The 23,684-nt window shown below is 40.6% G+C and overlaps 1 protein-coding gene across 12 annotated transcripts in view; it reads right to left on the bottom strand.

Moving 5' to 3' along the window:
- The window catches only part of ntng1a (netrin g1a), a 131,666-nt gene that overhangs the window by 41,593 nt on the left and 66,389 nt on the right, over window positions 1-23,684 (bottom strand). For all 12 annotated transcript variants that reach the window (XM_086306989.1, XM_086306990.1, XM_086306995.1 and 9 more), the window contains exon 3: window positions 21,897-22,540. In XM_086306989.1, the coding sequence (XP_086163115.1) occupies window positions 21,897-22,540 (644 nt within the window). The remainder of the gene's footprint in view (window positions 1-21,896; window positions 22,541-23,684) is intronic.

Raw genomic sequence — 23,684 nt, 5'->3', positions numbered from 1 at the left:
TAAGTCTTAGTACACTTTGCTCCTTATCCGGGGTGAGGGTCATTAGTAGCTCAGGTGGTTACTATGTTCGCTTCTTAAAAAAGAAAATCCCCTGAAAGACCTGTAGCGCAATCATCTACAGTGAGCGAAATGAGGGATCGCAGGGCTTCCCGAATGAGCCGGAAGTATAAGAACAAAGTGGGTGTGAGGAGGAGATAATTTGAGCCATACATCAAAATATAACTATCTGACTGACTCTGCTTTGTGATTGCAAATCTACACACAAGGACACTGTATTAGAAGGTATTTCTAGATAAAACTAAAAAAGAAATGAAAGTAGAAAGGGACATTTTTACAAACAACAGCTGAACAGCACAAGCAAAATGCTATTAGGATCACTTTATGGGAGCTGTCCGTTCAGCACCACAGACACACAACCAATGACAACATGAGCTGAAATCTGTAATCGCTCTTTGGTCAGTGGAAATCATGCCAAAGTCGGACTCGAAAAAAATACTCAGAATATTCACAAAAATCTTGCACAATATTATTGTTATAACTATTAGTATTTATTTATTTATTTAGGATTTTTGTTTTCTGATAATAATTAATTTACATGGAAAAAATGTGCAGAAATGTATAAAATTAGATCCAAAAGTAAAAAAACAACAACACCTTTTTTTTTGTCATTTTGCCTCTGTACATTGCACTTGGAATTGTGAGCTGTTTCTCTCCTTCTCCATACTTTATTCTTTCCATCATTCCCATCAACCAGGTTCATCTAGGTTTCATATGTCCAAAGAATCTTTCTCAGAGCTGTGGAGGCTCTTTTAGGTGTCGAACCTTGAGTGTAACCACTGGTCTCCACCTTGTTGTAAACCATCTGTACAGTATTTACATTCATGAAGAAATCGCTTGATACACCTACCACATGAAGGACGTTGATTGCATTGGTGTGGTCTGACCTTCTTTTTTATTTGGGAGGCATGGTGTGGCTAGTACACCTTCCCACTGTGTGCTGTCCACACTTCCATGTGTGTGCGTGCAGAGTTGGAAGTGGGGAAAGCAGCCACAAACCCCAGCACGGAACAGATTCGGCACCAGTGACAATAGATAGGGCATCTATTAAGCCAGACATGATTGAAAAAGCTAGAATGGAAGTGGGTTGCAAAGTGGCTTGTAGATGTGTTGACACTGTGGGCAGTCTAATGTAGCTTAAACAGCTATTGGTTTGCCAATGGTGTACTTGCTGGTGTGGGCTGGCACTGATATAAGAGACCTGCTGGGACTTGGACTACTTGAACTATCTATTAACTACAGTAGCAATCTTGGTTTTCTTTAATTCTGTTATATTTGAAATCTATAAATGGTTTTCACATTCAGATATCCAATCAACCAGTTCTTAAACACACACAATAAATACAGTATATGTTTATAACTTTAAACAGCATATTGCAAAGTGTTAATTATTATTCATTTCCAAATTATCTCAACTGCTCTAAAAGCGAAATCATTTACCAGAGATAAAAGAATATTTATGCTGCCATGGTGGTAATCAGCTGAGAAATAAAATATAAAATATGCTTTGTCTCTAACCCCCATCACCTAACATCACAGTCACCTTCAATCACAGCTGTTAGCCCAAACCATCACTCAGTCATTACCTTGCAAAAAGTTACAGTACCTTCCTAAAGAACTGAAATCTGGAACTTTCCATATGACACTTTTTCTTTGTTTGAATGCATTCTCCTCCTCCTTTGTTAGTTGCAGCTCTATTGTGCATTCCCATTCTGCTTGAAGGCTAAAGCACCTTCAGATGGCAATACATAATGAGCACCTACATTCACTGGCCTCCGCAAAAGATAACTCGCTCAGAATGGCTTTTCATGTTTCAATGATCCCATTATCAGGCAGTTTTTATTCATCACTCCCTGTCGTCTTCAGATCAGAATCAAATATCTTGCTCGGGGAGGTTTTGGATCTTACCACAGAAATGCACACGCCGCTGTTGCTGTGTGTATTTATTTGCGATCGAGGTGATTTTGACAAACAGAAACAGTATGACGACGCTGTCAACAGTTCTCCCTCTGTTAGAAATGCTGTATCTGCTCCAGCTTGTGAGGGGGAAATACAGCCATATGGTGTTTTCTTCACTGACGAGGCTCTCTTCTCATGTCGCCTATGCCGATATGGCTAGCTCGGTGGGAGGTCTGACTGATAAAATGAAGCAAAACTCTTTTTGCTATTTCAGATTATGTACCACTGTAGAACTAATCATCACATTCTTTCAATGAGGTCATAATGAGCGTCTCAGTCGCCTTTAAGTTCTTAGTTTATTAGCATGTTTGTTGCAAAGTCTCACATTTGCTATTTTCAAGTCAGAAAGTCATTATAACAATAACTCTGAGAGACTATTTGGGACTGTCATGTAGCTGTAAGTAGGCGCTGTCTTACAATGATGTGTGGATACTGTTTAAAAGTGCTGCTTTGTGAGCCAACCCTACCAGACAAAACAGTATCTTAGTCCATCCACTTACACCCTGAAAAAAATGTTTTTTGAAATACTTTATTTTTTTAATGTCTTCTGGAAGGATTTTAAAATTCAATACATGCTGCCACTGCATGCATGCGGCATCCCTGCTGCTTGGCCAATCACGCACTAAACATTACTGTTGAGCAGCAACTCAGGTAAATGAATCGAGTCGATATGAATGTATTTCCTAGAGATATGGGGATAAACTGAGATGGGGACGGGGATAAATGGAAACAGGGTGAATTTAATTCAGTGCCAATGAAATTAATTTTTGCAGAGTCGCTTGCAGATAGTGGGAGGAATGGCATAAAAAATAACCTCTAACACATTCACGTTAAAGCAACACAGTGAGTGTTACGAAGCACAAACGGTCAAGGGCTGTGGTTTTAAGTTTTAGACTTGATGGCCCAGCACAGGCCTTTATAACACATAAAATCTGGTCACATCAAATCTAAATTAATTTTTTAAACCATCTAACACAACTACATTTTCTGCACATGCCTGCATGATGATTTACAGTTAAACACAGAAGTGTATTTAAACTTGCCCTTTATTTTTTTCCGAATGTTTTTCCTGATGCAAGTGTCAATAACTGCCCTGTCAATAGCTTCAAAGCGGTTACTGAATCATCAGTGTGGTGGAGGTGGCTGCGAGTGAACGAGAGGTCAATGAGCAGATTAGTCATGAAACCCCGACAGGAGGGCCGATTATGAGGACGACTGCAGCCGAAGAAGAAGGGGAGGAGACATGGTGAAAAAGGCTCTCTCCATTAATGAAATGGGTCACCGCATGAATGTTGAATGCGCTCGGTGGACGGTGTGGAAGAGAAAAATGTCTCTGATATGCCTGGTTTCTGCACTAAGATCCCTTTTCTAGGAAAAAAAACCTGGCTTGAGGATAAGATGGTTTTATGAGAAATCAGATTGAAAAATGTCTGACTGCACACTCAATGACAGTGTCGAGATTTTAATGTAACGCCCGTAAACCCTTTGAGTTTATCATCTGTATGGGAGTATTTATATTTATTCATCAGGCTGGGATTAAAAAATGACTGCATTATCTCTCTTGATATGTGTGCGTGTGTGTATGTGTGCGAATTAGGTAAAATTCCCATTGAACTAGATTTGGATTTACGCAGAACAATAACGGAGAGCTATTGCCTGGCACATTTGCTCACACAAATGCACACGCATATGTATGAAAGACACACCTGGTCTTAATAGTAGAAATCCTGCAAGTGCTGCAATATAAAGAGTACACTATTTGTAAAGACATATATTTTTCAGTCAAAAAAAATCAGTTTTATATATACGCACGGAAATTAACACACGATCCATTTTGTATGACGTGTTAATGTCATCTTTCAAAGTAAAAAAATGAATGTGGCTGCATCCCTGAGAACGAGAAAAGGATTTGTCGAGGCGAGGTGCCTCCTGTCCTCTGTTCTGCTGATATAATCTTTCATGTCACTTGTCGCTTTGCTCCTCATATCTGTGGACTTGGTTGATTTCTCTGGCCTGTGATAAAAAGAACGGATTGGCTCGTGCACCTTCTGTGGGTTCAGTGTCAGTGAAACGGTGGCTTAGCTCTTGATTTTTTTGTGCAAGAAGCTTTGAGTGTACTTCATCCTGTAGTTGGACAGAACTGTGCTCTGCTATTAAATCCGTTGTTTCTACAATTTGTTTTGGTATGCATATAGTAAATATGAGCATCAGCTGTTTTTAGTAAGAAAGAGAATATGTTGATATACACTCACGGGACAATTCATTAAGTGCACCATGCTAAAAGGGGATGGACCCCCTTTTGCTTCATGGCAAACAGATTGAACAAAGTCCTGGAAACAATGAGAGATTTTGGTCCATACTGACTGAAATGAGCACAGAGGTTGCACTGATCATGTCTACATGACTAAATGAACTGACTTGCTGCCATGTGATTGGCTGGTAAGAAATTCATATTAATGAGTGGTCGGACACGTGTACCTAATGAAGTGGTCATTGTGCATATGTTCTAATTCTGACCACTGTGGAAGCTAAATAAGCTAAAAGCTGACTTGACTAAAATGAAATATAATTATCATAAGAAACTGTTTTGCAAAAGTAATGCACTCCCCATGACTGTTCAGAGGTTTGAATGATGTCCTTTGTAGTTTGTTTAAAACCTGAATTACATTTTATGCTTGTGTATTTTATGTATGTCACTACCAGCTGACCCGGGAAAGATTTTTTCATTATAGCAATCCGCTTCAAACATCAGCAATAATTTGAAAGCACTATCTCAAAAGCAAAGATTGAATTTTTTAAATTCTGCTTAAGCTGCAACAACTTCAGATGGGGAACAACAGAAGGCAAACACTTTGCTGTTTGTGTTATTAAAAAAATAAAATAAAAAAGGGGTCTTATGAAAGTCCAGTACAATAGGTTTAAGCTGGATTGTCTTTGGAAAGGGGCTATTCAGCAAACAGAGACTAAGCAGTCAAAATCCATCCTTCTTTCATCCAGTTATTTGTATGTGCAAGTGGTAGGCACTGAAGGGAGAAGACAGAGGAGGTTTGAAAGGGAGTGAAAAGAAGCTGTACTTGGTAAAAGACACGTGGAAATGTTGTGGTCCCACCTGTGCTCCTGATGTCCCAGTGTTTCTGCGGTTTTACCTTTCACTGTGTTTCTTCTCGGTCGCCCGTTTGTCCGCTCTCTCACGGCCCCCCATTTCTCTCCTGCTCCCGACTCACCTGCACACCTGTGACTCATCTACCAGTCAGGCTCCTGCAGTACATATATCACAACTCCACACTCTATTTTCCACCCCATTGTTCAATCGTCCACGTGTTCCTAATGGCTAAACTGTGACTTTTGTTCAGTCTCGCCTCAGATTGTTTAAGCTATGCTGTGCTTACATGTGCTGTATGCCCAGTCTCCCAGTGTTCCCCGTGTCCTGTCTCAACCTGTGAGCTCTAGGCTTCCCCATACCACCCTCCTTTCATTCACAAACAAAACTGTATTAAAGTGTTTTCAAATTTTGCCCGAATGCTGCTTTTAACCCCAAAAGTGTACATACACACAATAGATACAGTTTTTCCTTTTTTCACTTTTCAAGGTCTTTGTAACTGATGTGATTTTTCTGGACTAAGGGATCCAGCAAAAAAAAAAAAAAATATATATATATATATATAGAAAGAAAACCAGTAACTGCTTCAGTAAGGTGATATGGTGGTATTCAGGGTGGGGCATCTTACTAGCATGGTTTAAAGGAATGACAGCTGTAAATCATTAGAAAGATCACCTTTTTGGAGGACGACAAAGCCCCTGTCCTCAGGGCACTGAATGGTTTGATGAGTATGAAAATTATATGGATATGGCCTTCATACTCACCATCGGTCCCTGGGTGGACAGCTCAAACACTTGGTGCCTGCATAATGTAAAACCTTACTGCTCGGTGTGTTTATCAGAGTGTGTGGAGCCTGTGCCAGTGTTGATCCTTAGTGTTTCATTGGAGGACTGTATTCGTGATTTGATCTCTTTGTTACTCAAATAGTAAATCTGGTGATCTGTGTTGTTGTTGAGTTTTTCCTCCCTGTGTGCTTTGACATTGGTCTGCAGTCTAATCCTCAGTCTGTCCTCTCCTGAGGGGTGTAGCATGAGCTTTAGTGAGAGATACTGAGTCTAAGAGTGTGCAGTGTTATAAAGGTGCCCCCTCATTTTTAATTTGTAATTTTTAAGTTGGATGGAAGAGTCATCTTTTCACTTCGCTGTCATCTTTATTTACAGCCCACTTCAAGTTCACCATTTAGGAAATTTGTATGAACCAAATCTATATAAACATATCTAGGTTTATCTAGGTAACTTATTAAGCTGTACATCAGCTCTAAAATTACAACAGCATAAAATGCATGTAGTGCATTGTCACTGGAATTTGCACTCAGCTGATTGTGTAAGAAATGTAAAAATGTCATCTTGCTTATTTCTAATCTGCTTTAAATACTTTTTTTTTCACACTGCTGGTATTGCAGCTACATGGACACAGATTAGAAAATTGATCAGCTACATTTCTCTGCTATTTATCACTGAGAATACCTCGTCAATCAATAAAATTAATTCCACTTTGATCTCGTGACAACCTAAAGCGATTCCCGCGCCTCCTTCGTTACTCTGTGGGGCAGTGTCAGAGCTGAACATTGTGTCTAACCTTTAACATATCAGGACAAGGATACAGGGCTGTGTGCACCTGTCATGTTAGAAATGCACTGAAATAAATCTGTGAATATGAGTTAGGGTATTTATTTTTCTCCTTTTGAAGGCAGACTCTCAAGATTCGGTGGTCAGTTGAATCATTTTGTGCTGAAAGAAAAGACTCAAAAGATGTCAAATCCCCCCTTTTGCGTAAGTGTGCAGTGATCCTGCAGCAGAAAGCCCGAGTTCACAGGAAGTTAATAACCACTGTTTTGATACCTGTTATCTCAGAATTGGGGGTTTCGGTGGTTTTAGGTTACATCCTAAACGTCTTAAATAGGTGAATATGAATGGAATGAGCATGTAATGCTAAAGGTTTTATTCATGGGAAAAATGACTGCTTTGGTAGAGACAAGGTGTTTCATTAAATGCTGCGCTATAGTTCAGATAACATGACATTACTCTCATTAGAAAAATGTATTTTTTAATAATTACATTTACCTTGTAACTGTTATATTGTTACACTTGTTACATTGTAACTGACGTCTTTATTGTAAAGGCAGCAGCTTCCTTTGTCGCCTCCAGAGTTCTGTGACTTGCAGTAATCATCCATCCTTGCTCTCACTAATAGTAACTACAGGTGTCAACAAATCAACCAGGAATGAATTCCTTAAAAAAAACTGAAAATAAGTTAAAATAAAAAAGAATAAAAATGAAAAATGTACCAAGTGCCTTTTATAGCAGTTAATTAAGGCAGCCTTGATTGACGGGGTACATTACTGCTCACAACACTTTGGTCTCACCATCCAAGAATAATCTCCATTTTTGTCCACTGTCACAGAGAACACAGATGTGGTGACACTTTGCCACTAGCTGTATACAGATGACTTCACACAGCTGTGGCCTCTAAATACGATGCACTATGCTCTGCTGTTGCTGCCGCGATATGTTTTCTTCCTGTGGCCTGTGCACTGCCGAATCCTTCAAACTTGCTCTTTCCCTTCTCTGTTTTACCTTCACGGTTCATATGTGTAGTGTTTGGGCAAGTTTTTGCATTTGGGAATATCAGATTAATTGGATGGGAGGTAACTTTCTATATTAATAGTGCTCACAGGGGAACACACCAACGACAGCTGGCTTCAGACTGGTACATGTTAGGTACTGGACCGTCAATACTAAATGCTCCACTCAAGTAGTATTGCTTTCATTACTGACGTTAACAAGAGGTTTAAAAATGGAGATGTCACAGCATGAGCTGCAAGAGAAGAAGACGAGGAATCTGTTGAGTTTTTAAATACTTTACAGGGACAGGTGGCGCTAATAAATCATACCAGGATTTAGTTTGTGCAGGCGTATGTGAGTGTTTGCCTGCTTGCCTCCACCTCTCTGCAGCTGCAGGTTGGTACCAAAGACTCAGATGCTCTTGTCCAAACAACCTTACATCTAGTATGCACAATTTTCAAAGCTCTTACAGCCTTCTGAAGCAGATTCTTCCAGCACAGTAAAGTTTCTGCTCCAACTGATAAAAATTTCTTTTGAGCTCCTCAACCTGGCAATGTCAAGCTGGGAGGGTGTCAGCTAGAGATGAACTAAAGGAGGAGGATCAAAGACACGGAGGTAAAGAAATGGCTAAGACATGAAGTCTGGAGCAACAGGTGATTTGGTGTTGATGGACGGAGGAAGCGAGAGACATAAAGAGGCAACGGCGGCTGTGTGGTAGCTAGCTGAGGGAACACAGATGCGAGATAATAATGTGAGCGAAAGAGGCTTTCTGAGATAAATGAAGGCCCATCAAAAGCATAGCATTTCCTCATGGCTGTCAACCAAGATGTCAATATCTATTTTCCTTTAAGCTATGAAGTGGATCTCAGTCCTCACACCAGAAGTAAACTCGTTGTACTGTAGAGCCATTTAAAGCAGGCTAAAGCTGGGCCAAATAGAAAAAACAAAAATGTCTCCAGAGTGGTGACTATGAACTATCGAGAAGAGGTATGAGTTCATCTGAAAACTTGGGGTCAGTAGGTCAATATTTTACTAGTTACTTTTCAGATTATTTCGACCCCTTAACTCTGTTAAAATAAACCATCTCATAAGTCATTACTTTTTTGTGCTGTCTCCTCCCTTCACCCTCAGCCAGTTGCATCTGGTTTTGTCAGAGGTTTCTTCCTGGTAAAAGGGAGTTTTTTCCTTCCCACTGTCACCAAGTGCTTGCTTAAAGGTCATCTGATTGTTGGGGTTTTCTCCATATTATTGTACCGTCTCTAACTTACATATAAAGCACCTTGAGGTGACTGTTGTTGTGATATGTTGTTTGATAAATCAAACCTAATTTAACTGAATTCTATTGAACTTTTCCTATAATGTGTTTATTCATCATATAAGGAATTCTCCAGTGTGTGGGATAAAAAAAATCTGTGGCATGCTTGGTTTCCTAGCAACATGTATCTGTTATACACATTTTTATTATGTAGTGTGCCACAGCTAGGGAGGTGCGATTGGTAGATGAATATATAGGAGACTGCAGTTAGATAAAAAAATGAATAATTACTGCAGGGCTGAGTGGGTCATGGATGGATGTTGTGGGTCAGGGTGGGTCAGTGTGTGATGGAAGGTGTGGAGAACTGGCGTGTTGCTGGCTGTGTTGTTGGCACAGGAAGTGTAGCTGAACTGAACACAGAGTCCAGAGTGTGGTGAACAAATAAAGAGTGAAATCTGGAGCAGAGTAGCCAGATTTTACAGTATTTCAGGCGTGAGGAGCAGAGGAGGTGGAGGGCTGGAGACTGAGGCAGGGCAGTGTGGACGGTGGATGAGAGAGACTGCAGGTCTTCTACAATAATTAAATTATTACAATGCGTTGTGCTCTCTTGTATCGTTCTACCCATTGTTTATTAGTGTATTTTAAAATATATTTTACCCTTACAATGAACAATGAAAATATCTAAGTTATTTGTAGGACTAATAAAACCACTAATGCCTCATCTTTAATGCTTACTTTGTTAAATCTTTCTTTCAAAATGCCCCCAACTATTAAAGATTTTTTTTTCTGATAAAAAAATATTTTTCTCTCATGCCTTGATGAAGGTCAATAGGACATGTTTGTTGTTAACATGGTTGCAATAAATTGATGAACCTGAGATGTGTCAATTTTTTCTGAATGTGTTTTTTGTGTGCTATTTATTTACTTTTGTGTATTTAACAATAAAAATGAGACTTCTTCCAAAAACTCTTCTTCTTTGTTTCCTTTATTCTGCTTCTTTTTTATTTCAGATTAAATCGAAACACCTCAAATGTATCTTGTGAGTACAACACTGTATATGAAACAGTTAAACTGAGCCGCATCCCAAGCTGCTGCAAGAGTCTGCATTAATATGCTGCAGAATAGTTGAAAATAAAAATAATCAATAGCTTGGAATGAATGAGATGGGCCTATATGTGGAAATAATTTAAATTTAGACACCACAGTATCTTGTAAATGTAACTGAATTGGGTCTATGATTACACTATTTTCTCAGCTCTGGCCTTTGAGTGACAGCCACATCATACTTCCTTTGTCTCTCTTTGATGAGTCTCCCTCCACCGTCATGGACAGAAACATACTCGTACACTAGATATTTTGTCTTACAGCCTCATTACCTCTTGAAATGGCTCACTTAACACATCGTTCTCAACCAACAAAAGGCCGTTGGGTCATTTGATTGCAGCCATCTGTGACCAGGAGATATTTTATTTTGTATTCTTATGATCACAGTTATAATCAGAAGTATCAATCATTAATCATTTACCATTGTTGAACCAGTTGACAGAATAATCTTTGGACCATATCTATGTGAACATTAATCTACACAGATTATCAGTACTCTAATCAGTCTATTGTTGTTCTGTACTATTCATGTTATTTGCTTAAAGCTGTTTCACAGTTCTGTAATCACTCAGAAGCCTGTGGGGCCTGCTGGACCCTGCCTTGGTTCTATGTTCAGTTCTGCACGTACACAGGCCTTGAAAGTACATGCACGCTCTTATACAACACATGAATGTGTACACACACCCTTAGTAAGAATAGGAGGGTTGTCTGAGGACAGTTTTCTGATAGATATACTTTCACAATAGACACGAATAGATATACACACAACACACACTGGTTTTCTCTGAGTGCTGGGCTGAGTGGAAACATCTGGAGGCCTTATAAGGAGAACTTGTGGAGTGAGGGGAACTTCCTGAGTTCTGAGAACTGACTGATACTTATCATGTGACTTGACGTCATCATTGTAATAAAAGCTTTGTGAGATGCTTGCTCGGGGGAGATCGGCTCTAAAAGGCTTGTGATGCTCATCTTCCCCATATGTACATATGTATAATAAAAATCACTATTCTGACATCTACTGAGACCATGCAGTCGTTTGTCTCTTCCTCAAATTCGAACCCTGACAATCTGGTGCCCTCTCCGCGACCATCTTTGACCCTTTGACCCCTGAAGGCCACAGCAGCTGGACTCACAACAACAACTTGAGGATGTCAACAGCGCTGCAAGAAAGCGATCTCATGCAGCAGAGACGGAGAGCACTAAACCTAAAGCCCGTTTCACTACACGGGGGAAATTCCCAGGCTGCGTCAGCTGACAGAGCTGTGACGAGACGCGCATTAAGCCCGGAAGAAAAGGGAGGGTGAGCAAAAGAATGCTGACCTCTGAGAAGAGCCGAACGGAAGAGCTGCAGAAGGCCGTGGAGCAGAGTAAGGACAACATAAACAGACTCCAATCTGACGTGGAAGGAAAAGACTCTGAGGTGTTTGCCCTCAGTAAGAGCTCAAGGCATCAGAACAGAAACTGAGCATGGCTCCGGAGGAGCTGGCTGCTAATTGAACTCATCAGTCAGACTTGGAGTTTCACGTACAGGACTTGTAATCAGGCGGAAGCTTGCTGGAGCAGGAGGTCGTCAGACTTGACGCAAAGCTCCAACAGCAGGAGTAAACCCTGAAAGACCATACAGAAGCAAAAGGGTCAAGGTACAAGGAGAAGATGCAGGTAGCTGCAACAACGGATGAAAACAGACCCTAAGAGGAGGGGAGGACCCTAGGCCATCCTTCAGGCCGCTGGTTTACCTAAACTACAGAACAGGAGGGTGATGAACACAAACATACACCAACACGCGAACACACACTTCTGCATGCGCCGACTTAGAATGAAGAGAAACACACACATGAACACTTATGCACTCGTTGAGGGAGTAAAAACTGATACATACCCATGCACTAAAATCAAAATGTTGATTTAATTTACTAAGAAGTGACACACAATGCTCCAGCTGCTGCAATGAAGAATGCTTTACTGACAAAGGCTCAATGCTGCACACGACAACGTCAAATACAGAATTTGCTATAATAATAAGCCCAGAGGGCATTTGTGTGGTCTGGGGAGCAGAGTCCGGAGCGGTTTGGTTATGAAAACGATGCCTGTGCGAGATATCTGGGGCTTAAGGCCTCGACTCAATTGTTTACTGTACACTAAAAAGAAAAGAAAACACTCTGAGCAGTGGTGCAGAGTGAAAACGAGGAATTAACAGTGTGAGTTTTATTTCAGAGCGCCACGTCATTGTGATGGAGATTTAATAAAGGAGGAACACACGGACAAGGAAGAAGAGAAGGGGGAACAGCCCTTGAGCACGATTGCCTGAGGCATTAAAGTTCTGTACTAAATTCTGGTTTCCAGTGTGAGAAAAAGTCACGCAGTGCCAGTAGTAGAGCTAGGTTGAGTGATGATTCTAAATTACTGTAAGTAAATCATCGTACACCGTTCAAGTTTTATGATAACGGGGATCTAGACTTTGTTGAACCCTAGGCAATTTGAATAGGTAAAATTCGAGTGACCAAGTAGCAGTTGAATAAAAGTCATTGAATAAGTGTGGAAATAAACTGGCAGAATTAAGAGAATTAAAACATTTCAAGAGCTCAAATTACTTAATGGTTCAATTTTGTTTCACGAACGCAAAACATATAGGTTTAGGAATATGAAAAGGTTGAGGTGGTGTTGATTTGACTCTGTGTAGGTTTAGGTTGGTATTTTTATTGATGGGAAGAATATTCAGTGACAAGTCCTAAGACCCGGGCGTCTGCATTTTGTTTTTGTTATTTTTCATTTTATTTTGTTTTATATTTACTGATTTTTGCTTGTGAATCTTTTCTTTAAGCAGATCTGCACATCGGAAATTACAAGCATTACACGTCGGCGAGAAAATTGTTGTAAGTGAGTTTCTCCGCATTGAAATGGGTTCTGGAGGAAACACTTGTGGGGACAATTAGAAACGAGAGTCCCTGTCTAAAAAAGGATTCAGCGAGGTAATCCAAACTCAAGTTCTTGTTTTCTTTTTGAGATGACGTCATTTTGCTGAGTGTGGTAACTAAATGCGACGACAGGTTTCACTATCAGCAAAGAATGGATGAATGGATGAAAGACTGGAAATAAAAACAAACGGACTGACTGGTAAAAGATGACAAGACTTGACCATGACTCAAGGTTAACCACCTCCACCTAGATAGGATAAAAGGGTGGATGAATTTATGTGTGTTTCTTTTTACAGGAGTAGAAGGATGACAAAATATTCGAGGATGAGTAAACCTTTAAATGCCATTTTTGTGTCTTGTGTTGTTTACAGAGGTAACTGCGCAGCGTTACCATTTACATTTTTTTCCCTACAGGGTTACAGTTTTTAATGTTTTTCTTTTACAGGATTTCTGGGCGGATGTGTGAAGAAACGGTGTTTATGGGTTAGGAGTTGGTGATGCTATTACACTGTATTCTGGTGAGAGGGTTGGGGGAGACACACCCTGTCTTGAAAACTGTGATTCTTTTACAGGAAATGTTTTTATAGCACCTATGGAATGAGGATGGCTGACTACGGTCAATGTGCTGCTGATGTTTGCTTTGCTTTGGTGAGAAGGGTGCAGTAGAAAACAGACAAGTGACATGAAAACAAGTAATAATAACAAATAACAAATTTGGGGACAGGTTAACCTAGAGCCCACTAACTGGCCATTAGGGGCTCTCGCTCTCTCTCTCTCTCTCTCTCTCTCTCTCTCTCTTGGAATAACGTTGCCCAAAGGGTGAATAAAGCAAATTGTGGCAATGATAGTGATTTAATGATTGGAGAAACCTGAACATGATACTTGTCTGTTGTGCTGAACCGTTTATTACTCTTATGATTTGCAGGTGGTAAATAAGCTGTTTACTTTAACAGGTTTGCTTTTTAGCTGAATTGCAAAATACAACTAGAACGATTGATTGAGACTAATCGCTACTAACCTGAAACTGAGGAGGTTCTATATAAGGAGGAATTAAAACAGGTATAAAATGCATCTGATCTTTAATTGCAGGTGGGACCGTGAAGATTTTTTGGTACAGATTGCAGGTTGTTGCTCATTATTGAAGTGTGCTCATAAAGGTAAAAGCTATATAGGGGGTCTATCATTTGGTCTGTGTTTTAATAATTTAGGTATGGCAAAATTAAAGGTTTCTAGACAATTTAGGGAACGAGTGAGAAGCATAATTAGATGATCAGAAACTGAGTATTACACTCAAGTTAGAATTAAGAATGCCCAATTTGTTTGAGGTCTGTTGTTCATTTTTATACACACCTTGCAAATGTGCTTATAAGGAGCTGGCACTTAGTCTGTGAAGGTCAAAAGCTTCATCCGACAACGGATCGGATTGATATATTGGTGCTATTGACTTCACGTGCAGAGGGTTAAATGCATGCACGCTTACACACATAAGCATGGCATAGGATTGGAATAAACAAAGTCAACGACATTAGGTTAGGAGAGCCAGCGCAGGAGAGGTGTTGGCTTTCTGTCTCTTGCAGAGAAGGGAACAGACACCAGACGGGGACACGGAGATATGGGGACCCTTCACAGCAACTGGGGTCAAGTGTCATGGCCTTGGGGCTCCTTGATAAGATGGATCCCATAATCACAGCGATAACCAGGAAGGGGTTGGCGAAAACTAGGAACACCAGAGACCAACGTGGTTCGAGAGGCTTTTGGCAAAAAGGGGGACACGGCGGTGACAACGGACAACAAACACACAGATTTGTGTAGCGACTGAAGGGTGGTCTAACCCCGGAAGTCGAAGAAAGAAGAATCCGAGGGCGTTTCTTCACTCCAAGAGGAGGTGGTAAAGGGGCCTGAAGCGTGTCAGGCTGAAACTCGAGTCCGAGGCTAAAAGAACAGCTGGGTTGTGGGAAAATTGGAAAACAACGGAGGCGTTGGGATTGATAAGTGTCATAACGTGTTTGTTTGGTTTGGAAATAAATCCTGGTGTGAGTTGGGCTGGCAAGCCAGCCCAAAGAGGAGGAATGTGACCAGGAGATATTTTATTTTGTATTCTTATGATCACAGTTATAATCAGAAGTATCAATCATTAATCATTTACCATTGTTGAACCAGTTGACAGAATAATCTTTGGACCATATCTATGTGAACATTAATCTACACAGATTATCAGTACTCTAATCAGTCTATTGTTGTTCTGTACTATTCATGTTATTTGCTTAAAGCTGTTTCACAGTTCTGTAATCACTCAGAAGCCTGTGGGGCCTGCTGGACCCTGCCTTGGTTCTATGTTCAGTTCTGCACGTACACAGGCCTTGAAAGTACATGCACGCTCTTATACAACACATGAATGTGTACACACACCCTTAGTAAGAATAGGAGGGTTGTCTGAGGACAGTTTTCTGATAGATATACTTTCACAATAGACACGAATAGATATACACACAACACACACTGGTTTTCTCTGAGTGCTGGGCTGAGTGGAAACATCTGGAGGCCTTATAAGGAGAACTTGTGGAGTGAGGGGAACTTCCTGAGTTCTGAGAACTGACTGATACTTATCATGTGACTTGACGTCATCATTGTAATAAAAGCTTTGTGAGATGCTTGCTCGGGGGAGATCGGCTCTAAAAGGCTTGTGATGCTCATCTTCCCCATATGTACATATGTATAATAAAAATCACTATTCTGACATCTACTGAGACCATGCAGTCGTTTGTCTCTTCCTCAAATTCGAACCCTGACACATCAAACTAACATGTGGTGTGATTTTTTAACAGATGGTGCAAAGTTATCTGGTCCAGTCTCTTGGCCTGTCCTACAAACATGGCATTCTCCCACACAGTGACTAATGTAGAATGCTGGTAAAAAAAAAAATGGATGAAATGCAGAGCACAGCTAGATGTAAATAGATGCTCATGGCGGCAGAGAGTGAGGAAAAGAGACAGAGAGAGACTAAAGAGGGTAGACAAGTGAAATGACTTATTCAAGGGGGAAGTGGGCAGTAAGAAACATGAAATTAGCACAAATAGATTATCTGTCGACTACAGGCAGGCCTAAGAGCAAGCCAAGCACTGTGGAGGGAGAAGGAGCGAGAGAGAGAGCGAAAAAAAAAAAAGCAGATCGACTTCTTGTTTATTCCTGCCTCAGGGGAGTTTCGATGGAGCCATCACTCACCAAATTGCTGATCTGTAGTTGGAACAGCTGTATCCATAGCACACACGGGCTGAACTATACTGCAATTATAATGCAGCAATAGTGCGACCTATGGTCTGTAGGAGAGATGAAGTGTTTAATCCCTTACAGATGGTGTGTTTCTGCATTCCACAGATGAAAAGCTTTCCTTTCATTGCCATTTTTTTTGTAGTATTGTGGATTTGAGCCAAAAAGATAATACAGTAATGACACCGCTATAGCAGCGACAACTCACTCTAAGTGATGTACAATTATTGCAAAACGTGCAGCAATGCAGATTTACAGTGGTTTCAAAGCAATTCATCAAACACAAACAATGCCAAAAACACACACATATTCCTTTGGGTGGGTGGGAATGAAGACTAAATTGTGAAGGCATGATGACGTGATTATATTCTGTGGGCAGTGAGAATGGGCACAGTAATACGATTGCTACAGATCAATTTCATGCCAGTTTTGTTAAAAAAAAATCAATTTTCAGATATGATTTAATATAAGATCAGAAATGATTATAATCCAAATTTTCTTTATTTGGAGTGGAGTGTATTCTTTGCTTATTAATGTAAACTTAAGAATGAACAACCTATTTTTTTTTAACCCAGGTAAATGAAATGAGAAAATAGCACAAGTGTAAAGGACACAGTATACATTAGCCTAATGACTCATACACAGAGCTGAAATGAGACTGTGCTGTTATTTTACAAAGTTTGGATCTGTAATTAATGTCGGCAGACACCCAAAACAATAATATCAATATTGTGTTGAAGCTAAAAGTTGGATCATTGCATCACAAGAAATAATCTTTATCAAAAATATCTTCAGTAGACTTAGTTTATGCAGTATTTGTTTTGAATAGCACTATGTAAATTAGTATACTCACTTACTTATTCACTGATTGTTTACTTGTTACCTTTATTACATGGTGACAGTGTAAGATGGCAGGTGAATTTCAAACTGCAGCATGTATTTGATGTGGTCATGTGGTTTGTTCATCAACAGTACCGCACGGCTATCAGTTTGCTCGTTGTAGTGATTTATTCAAATTGAATGACTCACTGCAGTAAAATCTAACTATTTCCCAAATGCTGCTTAATTTTGGAGAGAGAAGAGAGAGAAGGATCTACTCCGGCTTCCTCCCACAGTCCAAAGACATGCAGTTAGTGGGGATAGGGTAATTGGTTACTCTAAATTGCCCATAGGTGTGAATGTGAGTGTGAATGGTTGCCTGTCTCTATGTATTAGCCCTGCGGCAGACTGGCGACCTGTCCAGGGTGTACTCTGCCTAATCGCCCTAAGACAGCTGGGATAGGCTATAGCCCCCTCGCAACTCTGACAAGGATAAGTGGAAGAGAATGGATGGATGGATGTTTAATTTTGGACACCGAAACCAAATGTTGGTTGTCCAAACTATTGGTCCGTCCCCTGAGCAATCCCACCCAATTCTTCCCAGGTGAATCTCTCAAGGTCTTTCAGAGTTGATGATCTTCTGGCGTGAAATCCTGGTCCTCAGTTCACTTCACAGAATTTCATTGTGATTTAAGTGAGGGCTCCGTGCAGGTCAGTCATGTTTGGTCTTTTGGAGGTAGTTCTTCACCAGGAATGATGTGTGTTTTGGTTCGCTGTAGTGTTGGGAGACTCAGGATGACCTGGATCCAGTGTTGTTGCTGACTGCTTGAGGTTTACTTTTAATATCTTCCCATATCCTTCTTCCTTTGGTGATTCCTTCCATCTTGACGAGATTCCCAGTTCCAGACGTCATGAAGCATAATACTCCCACCACCATGTTTTACGAGGCGGTGTTTTCTGGGTTGTATGCCTCTCCTGTGTCTCTCCAAACAGCATCTCTGTGGCTATAGAGTTTTAGTTTAGTCTCATCTATTCTAAGGATGCACTTCCCTCACCATACCTCACTGTGGCCTGAAGTCATGTCTTCTGCAGAAGAGGAGTTTTTCTTGTTCCACAACCCGGCAGTCCATTCCTGTGCAGACTTCTGGGCCTGTCATCTTTGAGACTACAGTTCTAGACTTGGATAAGCCATTCATTCGTGTCTTGGCAGTTGTTCAGTGGTCATTAGACACACCTCTCACTAATTTATTTTTAAAGTCTTTTGCTTTCTACCACTGTCAGATTTGTTCTGGACGGTGGTGCTCTCTTTATAATTCTTGATAATACTTCAGTCCTGTTGATGACACTGTGACATCTGAAAAGCTGTAATAAATTTATATATCCATGTCCTGCTTTATGAGCATCAAAACTGATTTCTTTAGTTTTTAGCTTGATCCCTTCTTAAGTGACAACTCAAAGCCTAAGCCAATTTATTTATAGTGTGTAAATTAGAAGATAAACCTCACTTTTGGTGCGATTTTACAAGCTTTGAACAAGTTAAAGCAGGTCATTGCACAGGAGTGGTTTGTGCTATGGGTCACTGAAAAATATCAGATTTTCAGTAAGCTAATAATATTGACCCCGCGTTTTTTTTTTCCTTAATTAATTCTGAATAATGAATGATTTGTAAAGAAAACTAAACTAATATGTTTAAAAATTCAAGGTTCTACTGTTAAAAAATCCTTTTGTCCTTATTTTAACTGAACATATTCATCAATAAGTGTACAATGAAAATGATTTTTAGGTAATTCATAGTTTAGGGTCATATGTTAAATGGTTTAAAAAGTAAAAACAAATATATTAAAAATGTAAAAAATCCAATGATCCATTTCCATTTCTGCACATATATGCTCTGGAAATTGAATCACAACTTCCAGGCAGAGGGATAAATTGTTAAAACAAACTTTCTCTTCACTTATCAAATCATTTGCTTAACACAAGCAGGTTGGAAACAGGCTGGAAAAGTAGTTCATGATGGTTCTTAAATGATATTTTATGCACTGACAGTGGGAAAAAGGTTTGTAACAATCTGTTGCCAGATTGGGAGGTTATTTAAATCTCTGGCCTAAAAGGATTGTCCTGGTAGATTTTGGCAATTAAAAACCGTGACGGTGATTAAAAAGAGAAGTGCCAGAAATCCCACCTACAGTTCTTCCTATTAGCTGTATTTTTCTTGATTTGATAGTGGGAAGTGCTTTTGTGGGTATGTGATTGGCACACACACACAAACACACACAAATATATATAAAACTGTTTGATGTATACAGGCCTGAAACAGAAAAACCGATAGCCAGAAAGAGATCTTTTAGTAGCCTGAATCTTCTCCAGCTTTAATTACACTATATTGATCAGAAGCAGGAGGAAGGAAAAGGAAGGGGAGATCGAGTGAAGAGAGGGAGACAGTTGGTGAAACTGTCTCTCTGGCTACGGCTGTAGTTACTGTAAAGCTTGTAAAAAAAGGAGGGGGGCAGGGTGTTTGAGCAATTACTCCAAAGTCATACAGTAGATAATTAGAAAATTCCCCCTAACCCACCACAGTGTCTCTCTGCATACATCCATTTAGCTTAGCTGATACAATGAAACAGTGAGGGTGTCAAATTCATTTAAGTCACCAGCCAAAATGCATTGTTCACATCCATCTCGCAGCTTCATGCTTGGTTTGATTTGAAATTCTCAGCATTGATTTTTCGGTCCCTTGTGCCTTTGGTCTGTTTCTTTCTTGTAATCAGCTATAATAGAATGGTCATGCATGACACTCCTGGCTTCCCTGTAACAACTTTAGCTATATGTTAAAGATGCAAAGAGGACTGCTTCTGCAAAACTGCGCTTCTTCTCTCATTTTTAGGTTGACCTACTTTGGCAAAGAGCTTAGGTTCCTTCCTTTGTTTCTCGCACTGTTGTGGCAAGGGCAGAAAATCTGCAAACTCTCCTACTGTATTTTCCTCCACACCCACTCCTGCTTCTGATCCAGGCGGATGGTAGATGAGTCCAGCACAGTAAAATATGCCAGATTCAACCTCACTGCCCCAGCGAAAACTTTCCTGGCGCGTCTCACAGAACTGTATTCTGGGGGTTAAGGAGCTTATGTCTAGTATACGGCGCATGGAGAAAGGAGCTGAGCAGTGATTCGCCATGGGGGGGGGGGGGGGGGGGGGGGGCGAGCAGAGTGAAGCCTCTCTGTGTAGAGTGTATCTCATTATGGCTGAACTGTGTGTTACCTTTGGTAAACAGTGGGGAATATTTCTTAGTTGAGCGTCACTCTAAAAGCAGCAGGCTGGTAAACGACCACGGCCCAACGGTGCCGCAATGCCATTGCTCAAATATACAGCCCCATAGCGATGTATGAGTTCGGTCATGATTAGTCAGATAGAATAAATAATCTGCTCTTATGACAGCCCTCTTCATTTCACCGTGTGTTAAATGGATGCCACGTCCAACTCTTTTGTGTTAGTAAATTCCCTCCAGTTATTTTTGCTGAATGACCTTCTCAATCACGAGAAAAGTCAAAAATTCAATTTCTGAGAGAAGCATTCATTATCATAGCCTTTGTGCTGAAGGGTACCTGCCCATTTACTGTGCATTAGAGCGATCCATAGTATATTTGTAGGCAATTTCAATAGCATATTAAGCAAATCAACAAATTAGAGAATCATAAGGCATTTGGCAATATAACGTGAATACTATCAGAGCCACACAAACATGCAATGCCACGAGTATGATGAGAATGACGCCATTTCTAAATTCCTATCAAGTGTTGATGCTCATATTCAGAACTTTTGATTTACTTTTCCCCAACAACTACACTGGCTCAAACAATTATTTGATGAGACTGAACAGGACACTGCTGATGTTTATATTTCTAGTCCTCTTTCCAAGTCTGTCTTGAGGCTGAGAAAAGCTGCAACACACGCACTGCTGTGTGCCAGCCCGACTTCAACACTTCCACATATTTCCTCGAATTGTTGTGACGTTCTGCACACTGTGCTTCTGTACAGCTGAGTCTCTCACATGTGAAGAGCAAAACATGAGTAATTAAATCTTCATTCCTCCACCCACACTACCGCATTCACGTCTGTTAAATTGAAAAACTACACGGTGTAAAACAGATCCACTTAAGTCGACGCCTCACTGACTCTTGTAGTATAGCGTCACGAAGCGGGGGAAGCTTTCGTTAACCTTTGCGCTAACACTACAGCGGAGTCTTGTTTTGATGTTATATGACCCTCCAGAGACTTTGTAAATCAAACACTAATTACAGCGTACAGTGACCTGATGGCTGAAATGTTACATCTGATGTGCTCCGTGGGCTAAAAGACAGCTGAGTGAATTCTTGTCTAAAGTAGAGTGCTTCAGCAAACTGTAAGCTGCTTGGTTAATTAAGACATGCTGACAACTGGTGAACTCTGCACAACATTATAGATCCACTGCCTAATTGGAAAGAATGGACAACAGTCAACACATTTTCTTCACTTCTTGGCAGCTGCACTGTAGTTGTAATAATGAATATAGAAAATATAGGAAAAAAATGAAACAGTCGATTCTAAAAGGATCCTTACAATGAATGAGTCAACTCATTGTTAGATTAACCTATATGGGCACCTTTTTTGTTACGCCCCTGCTGGCCGATAACTGATTCACTGCCAATTTATATGAAAATTTGAACTGACTCACTTATCAAAGTTAAGACAAACACTGGACCTAGCTTTTTTAAAGTCCCTTGCAGTCTGAGGCTCATGGGTTGGAACCCCCTTTTCGTTTTTGGTAATCCAGCCTTGAGTCCATCAAACAGTATTTGTACAGATTATTTTATGTCTTACCTGCCCTGAACTTTGATGTCAGAAATGGCATAGAAGTATCTGGACAGGTTGTTCTCGTCCACCATCGTTGCTCCTGTGGCAGGCCGGAGCAGGCGGATTCTCAGATCAGTAATGGTAAAAAAGTCCCTCAGCTTCTTGGTCGTGTCTAGCTGGCCGTAAAGTGAGGCCATGTTGTGGAGCCGGGGTCCAGCAAACAGTGCAAATCGGTCCTTGATCTCAAAGCGTACAGTTTTGTCGTTCTTCCACACGTACCCTCGTGAGTAGTCCTCGGTGCAGATAATGTCCAGCAGGGTATGCTGAGTTAGGTCTTGTACCGTCTTGGGCTCCATGGTGAAGGCGTCCAAGCAATCAGTGGCGTAGAACTGGTAGGGCTGCCAGGTTCGTCCATAATCTAGTGATTTTTCTAGGACCATCTGTTCGGGTCGGCCTGACTCAAAGGTGAGGACAATGTCTTCAGTCAGCTCAATGGTTTTGTTCCAAGATAGAGTGATGTTGACCAGTAGGGGTTTTGGGTACTTCTTCCAGGAGGTGGACTGCCAGAAGGTTGTGGGGTTGCGGCCCTCAGTGTCGAACATCAGCCCTGGGGGGTGGGCGAGCTCTTCAGTGGTGGCGTCACATTCATTGTTACACATGTAAGGGTTTTCCTACATAAGGGGAACAGAGGAAACAAAGAGCAGAAGAGAAAGCAATAAAAATGTTGCTCACAACAACAACTAACAAGAACAAATCAGGCCATTGTCAGAGTTGATTATTCAGAAAACTTTATATAATAGTTGAATTGTAAATGTCATGCAACACCAAGATATTTGGCGATTTTTGAAGACATGAGCTATTCATGAAAGGCAAGCAGGAAAAGAGTGAGGTTGTCTCAGTAGTGGGCATACAATTAGAAGCAGTCAAAGACACACTGATTTGTGTTGCACATTTATCATTTAAGAGTCTGCCAACAACCTATTGCCAGGTGGAACAAAGAGGTGGCCACTAAAATTTGATCACTTGGCAAACCAAATTGTGAAGCTTGTGTAAATAATTAGGTGCATCAAGTAACTACTATTTTTCTCACTGAACCCTTACTATGGCCATTGTTCCCACACAAATATTTAAACATTAAAAAAACACATCCCTTTAATGACATTATGGGCAAAAACAAAAACTATAGCAAGGATTCTAGACTATTTTCCTCAAATAAGGATTTAAGTCCCTGAAGCATGCTTATCAGGGGTTAAAGCAACCCGATATCATGCAAAGTGTATAACAGGCACGCTGGTCCACCGTGTCCATCACGCTATGCCTCTACAAAACGTGAAATGTCCCGCTTGCAGAAGTTGCAGTAAGGTGCAGTAACAGCAGAGGGAAATATTTTAATTCAAGCCAACACGAAAATAATCAAAGGAAAGCATTTAAACAGACATTACATGTATATATATGTATATATTAGGGGTGCAACGATATTCGTATCGATATTGAACCGTTCGATACAGTGCTTTCGGTTCGGTATGCATATGTATCGAACAATACAAAATTTGTAATTTATTTTATCAACTTTCCTTCTGACGATGCTGTCTGTGTTGAGCGCTCAGTGAATCTGCGTTCGACTACTCCGCCTAGGCTGCACTGTCGAGCGCAGATCCACTGAGCGCTCAACACAGACAGCATAGTCAGAAGGAAGAGCGCAGGGCAAGCTAGCGAGAAAGAAGTTAAGCTCTCCTTGCAACATGGCAAATTGAATCTCCCCCACCCTCATTCAGATGTGGCGTTTGGAACTATTTTGGTTTTCATGTGACGTAT

Source organism: Aulonocara sp. 'chitande type north' Nkhata Bay, linkage group LG9 (genome assembly GCF_057382095.1).
Source record: "Aulonocara sp. 'chitande type north' Nkhata Bay isolate Kocher_YH1m ecotype deep benthic linkage group LG9, A_spYH_male_GT1.1, whole genome shotgun sequence".
Taxonomy (NCBI): Eukaryota; Metazoa; Chordata; class Actinopteri; order Cichliformes; family Cichlidae; genus Aulonocara; species Aulonocara sp. 'chitande type north' Nkhata Bay.
Note: the sequence above shows the minus strand (reverse complement) of the source record. Positions and strands in the feature narration are given on the sequence as shown.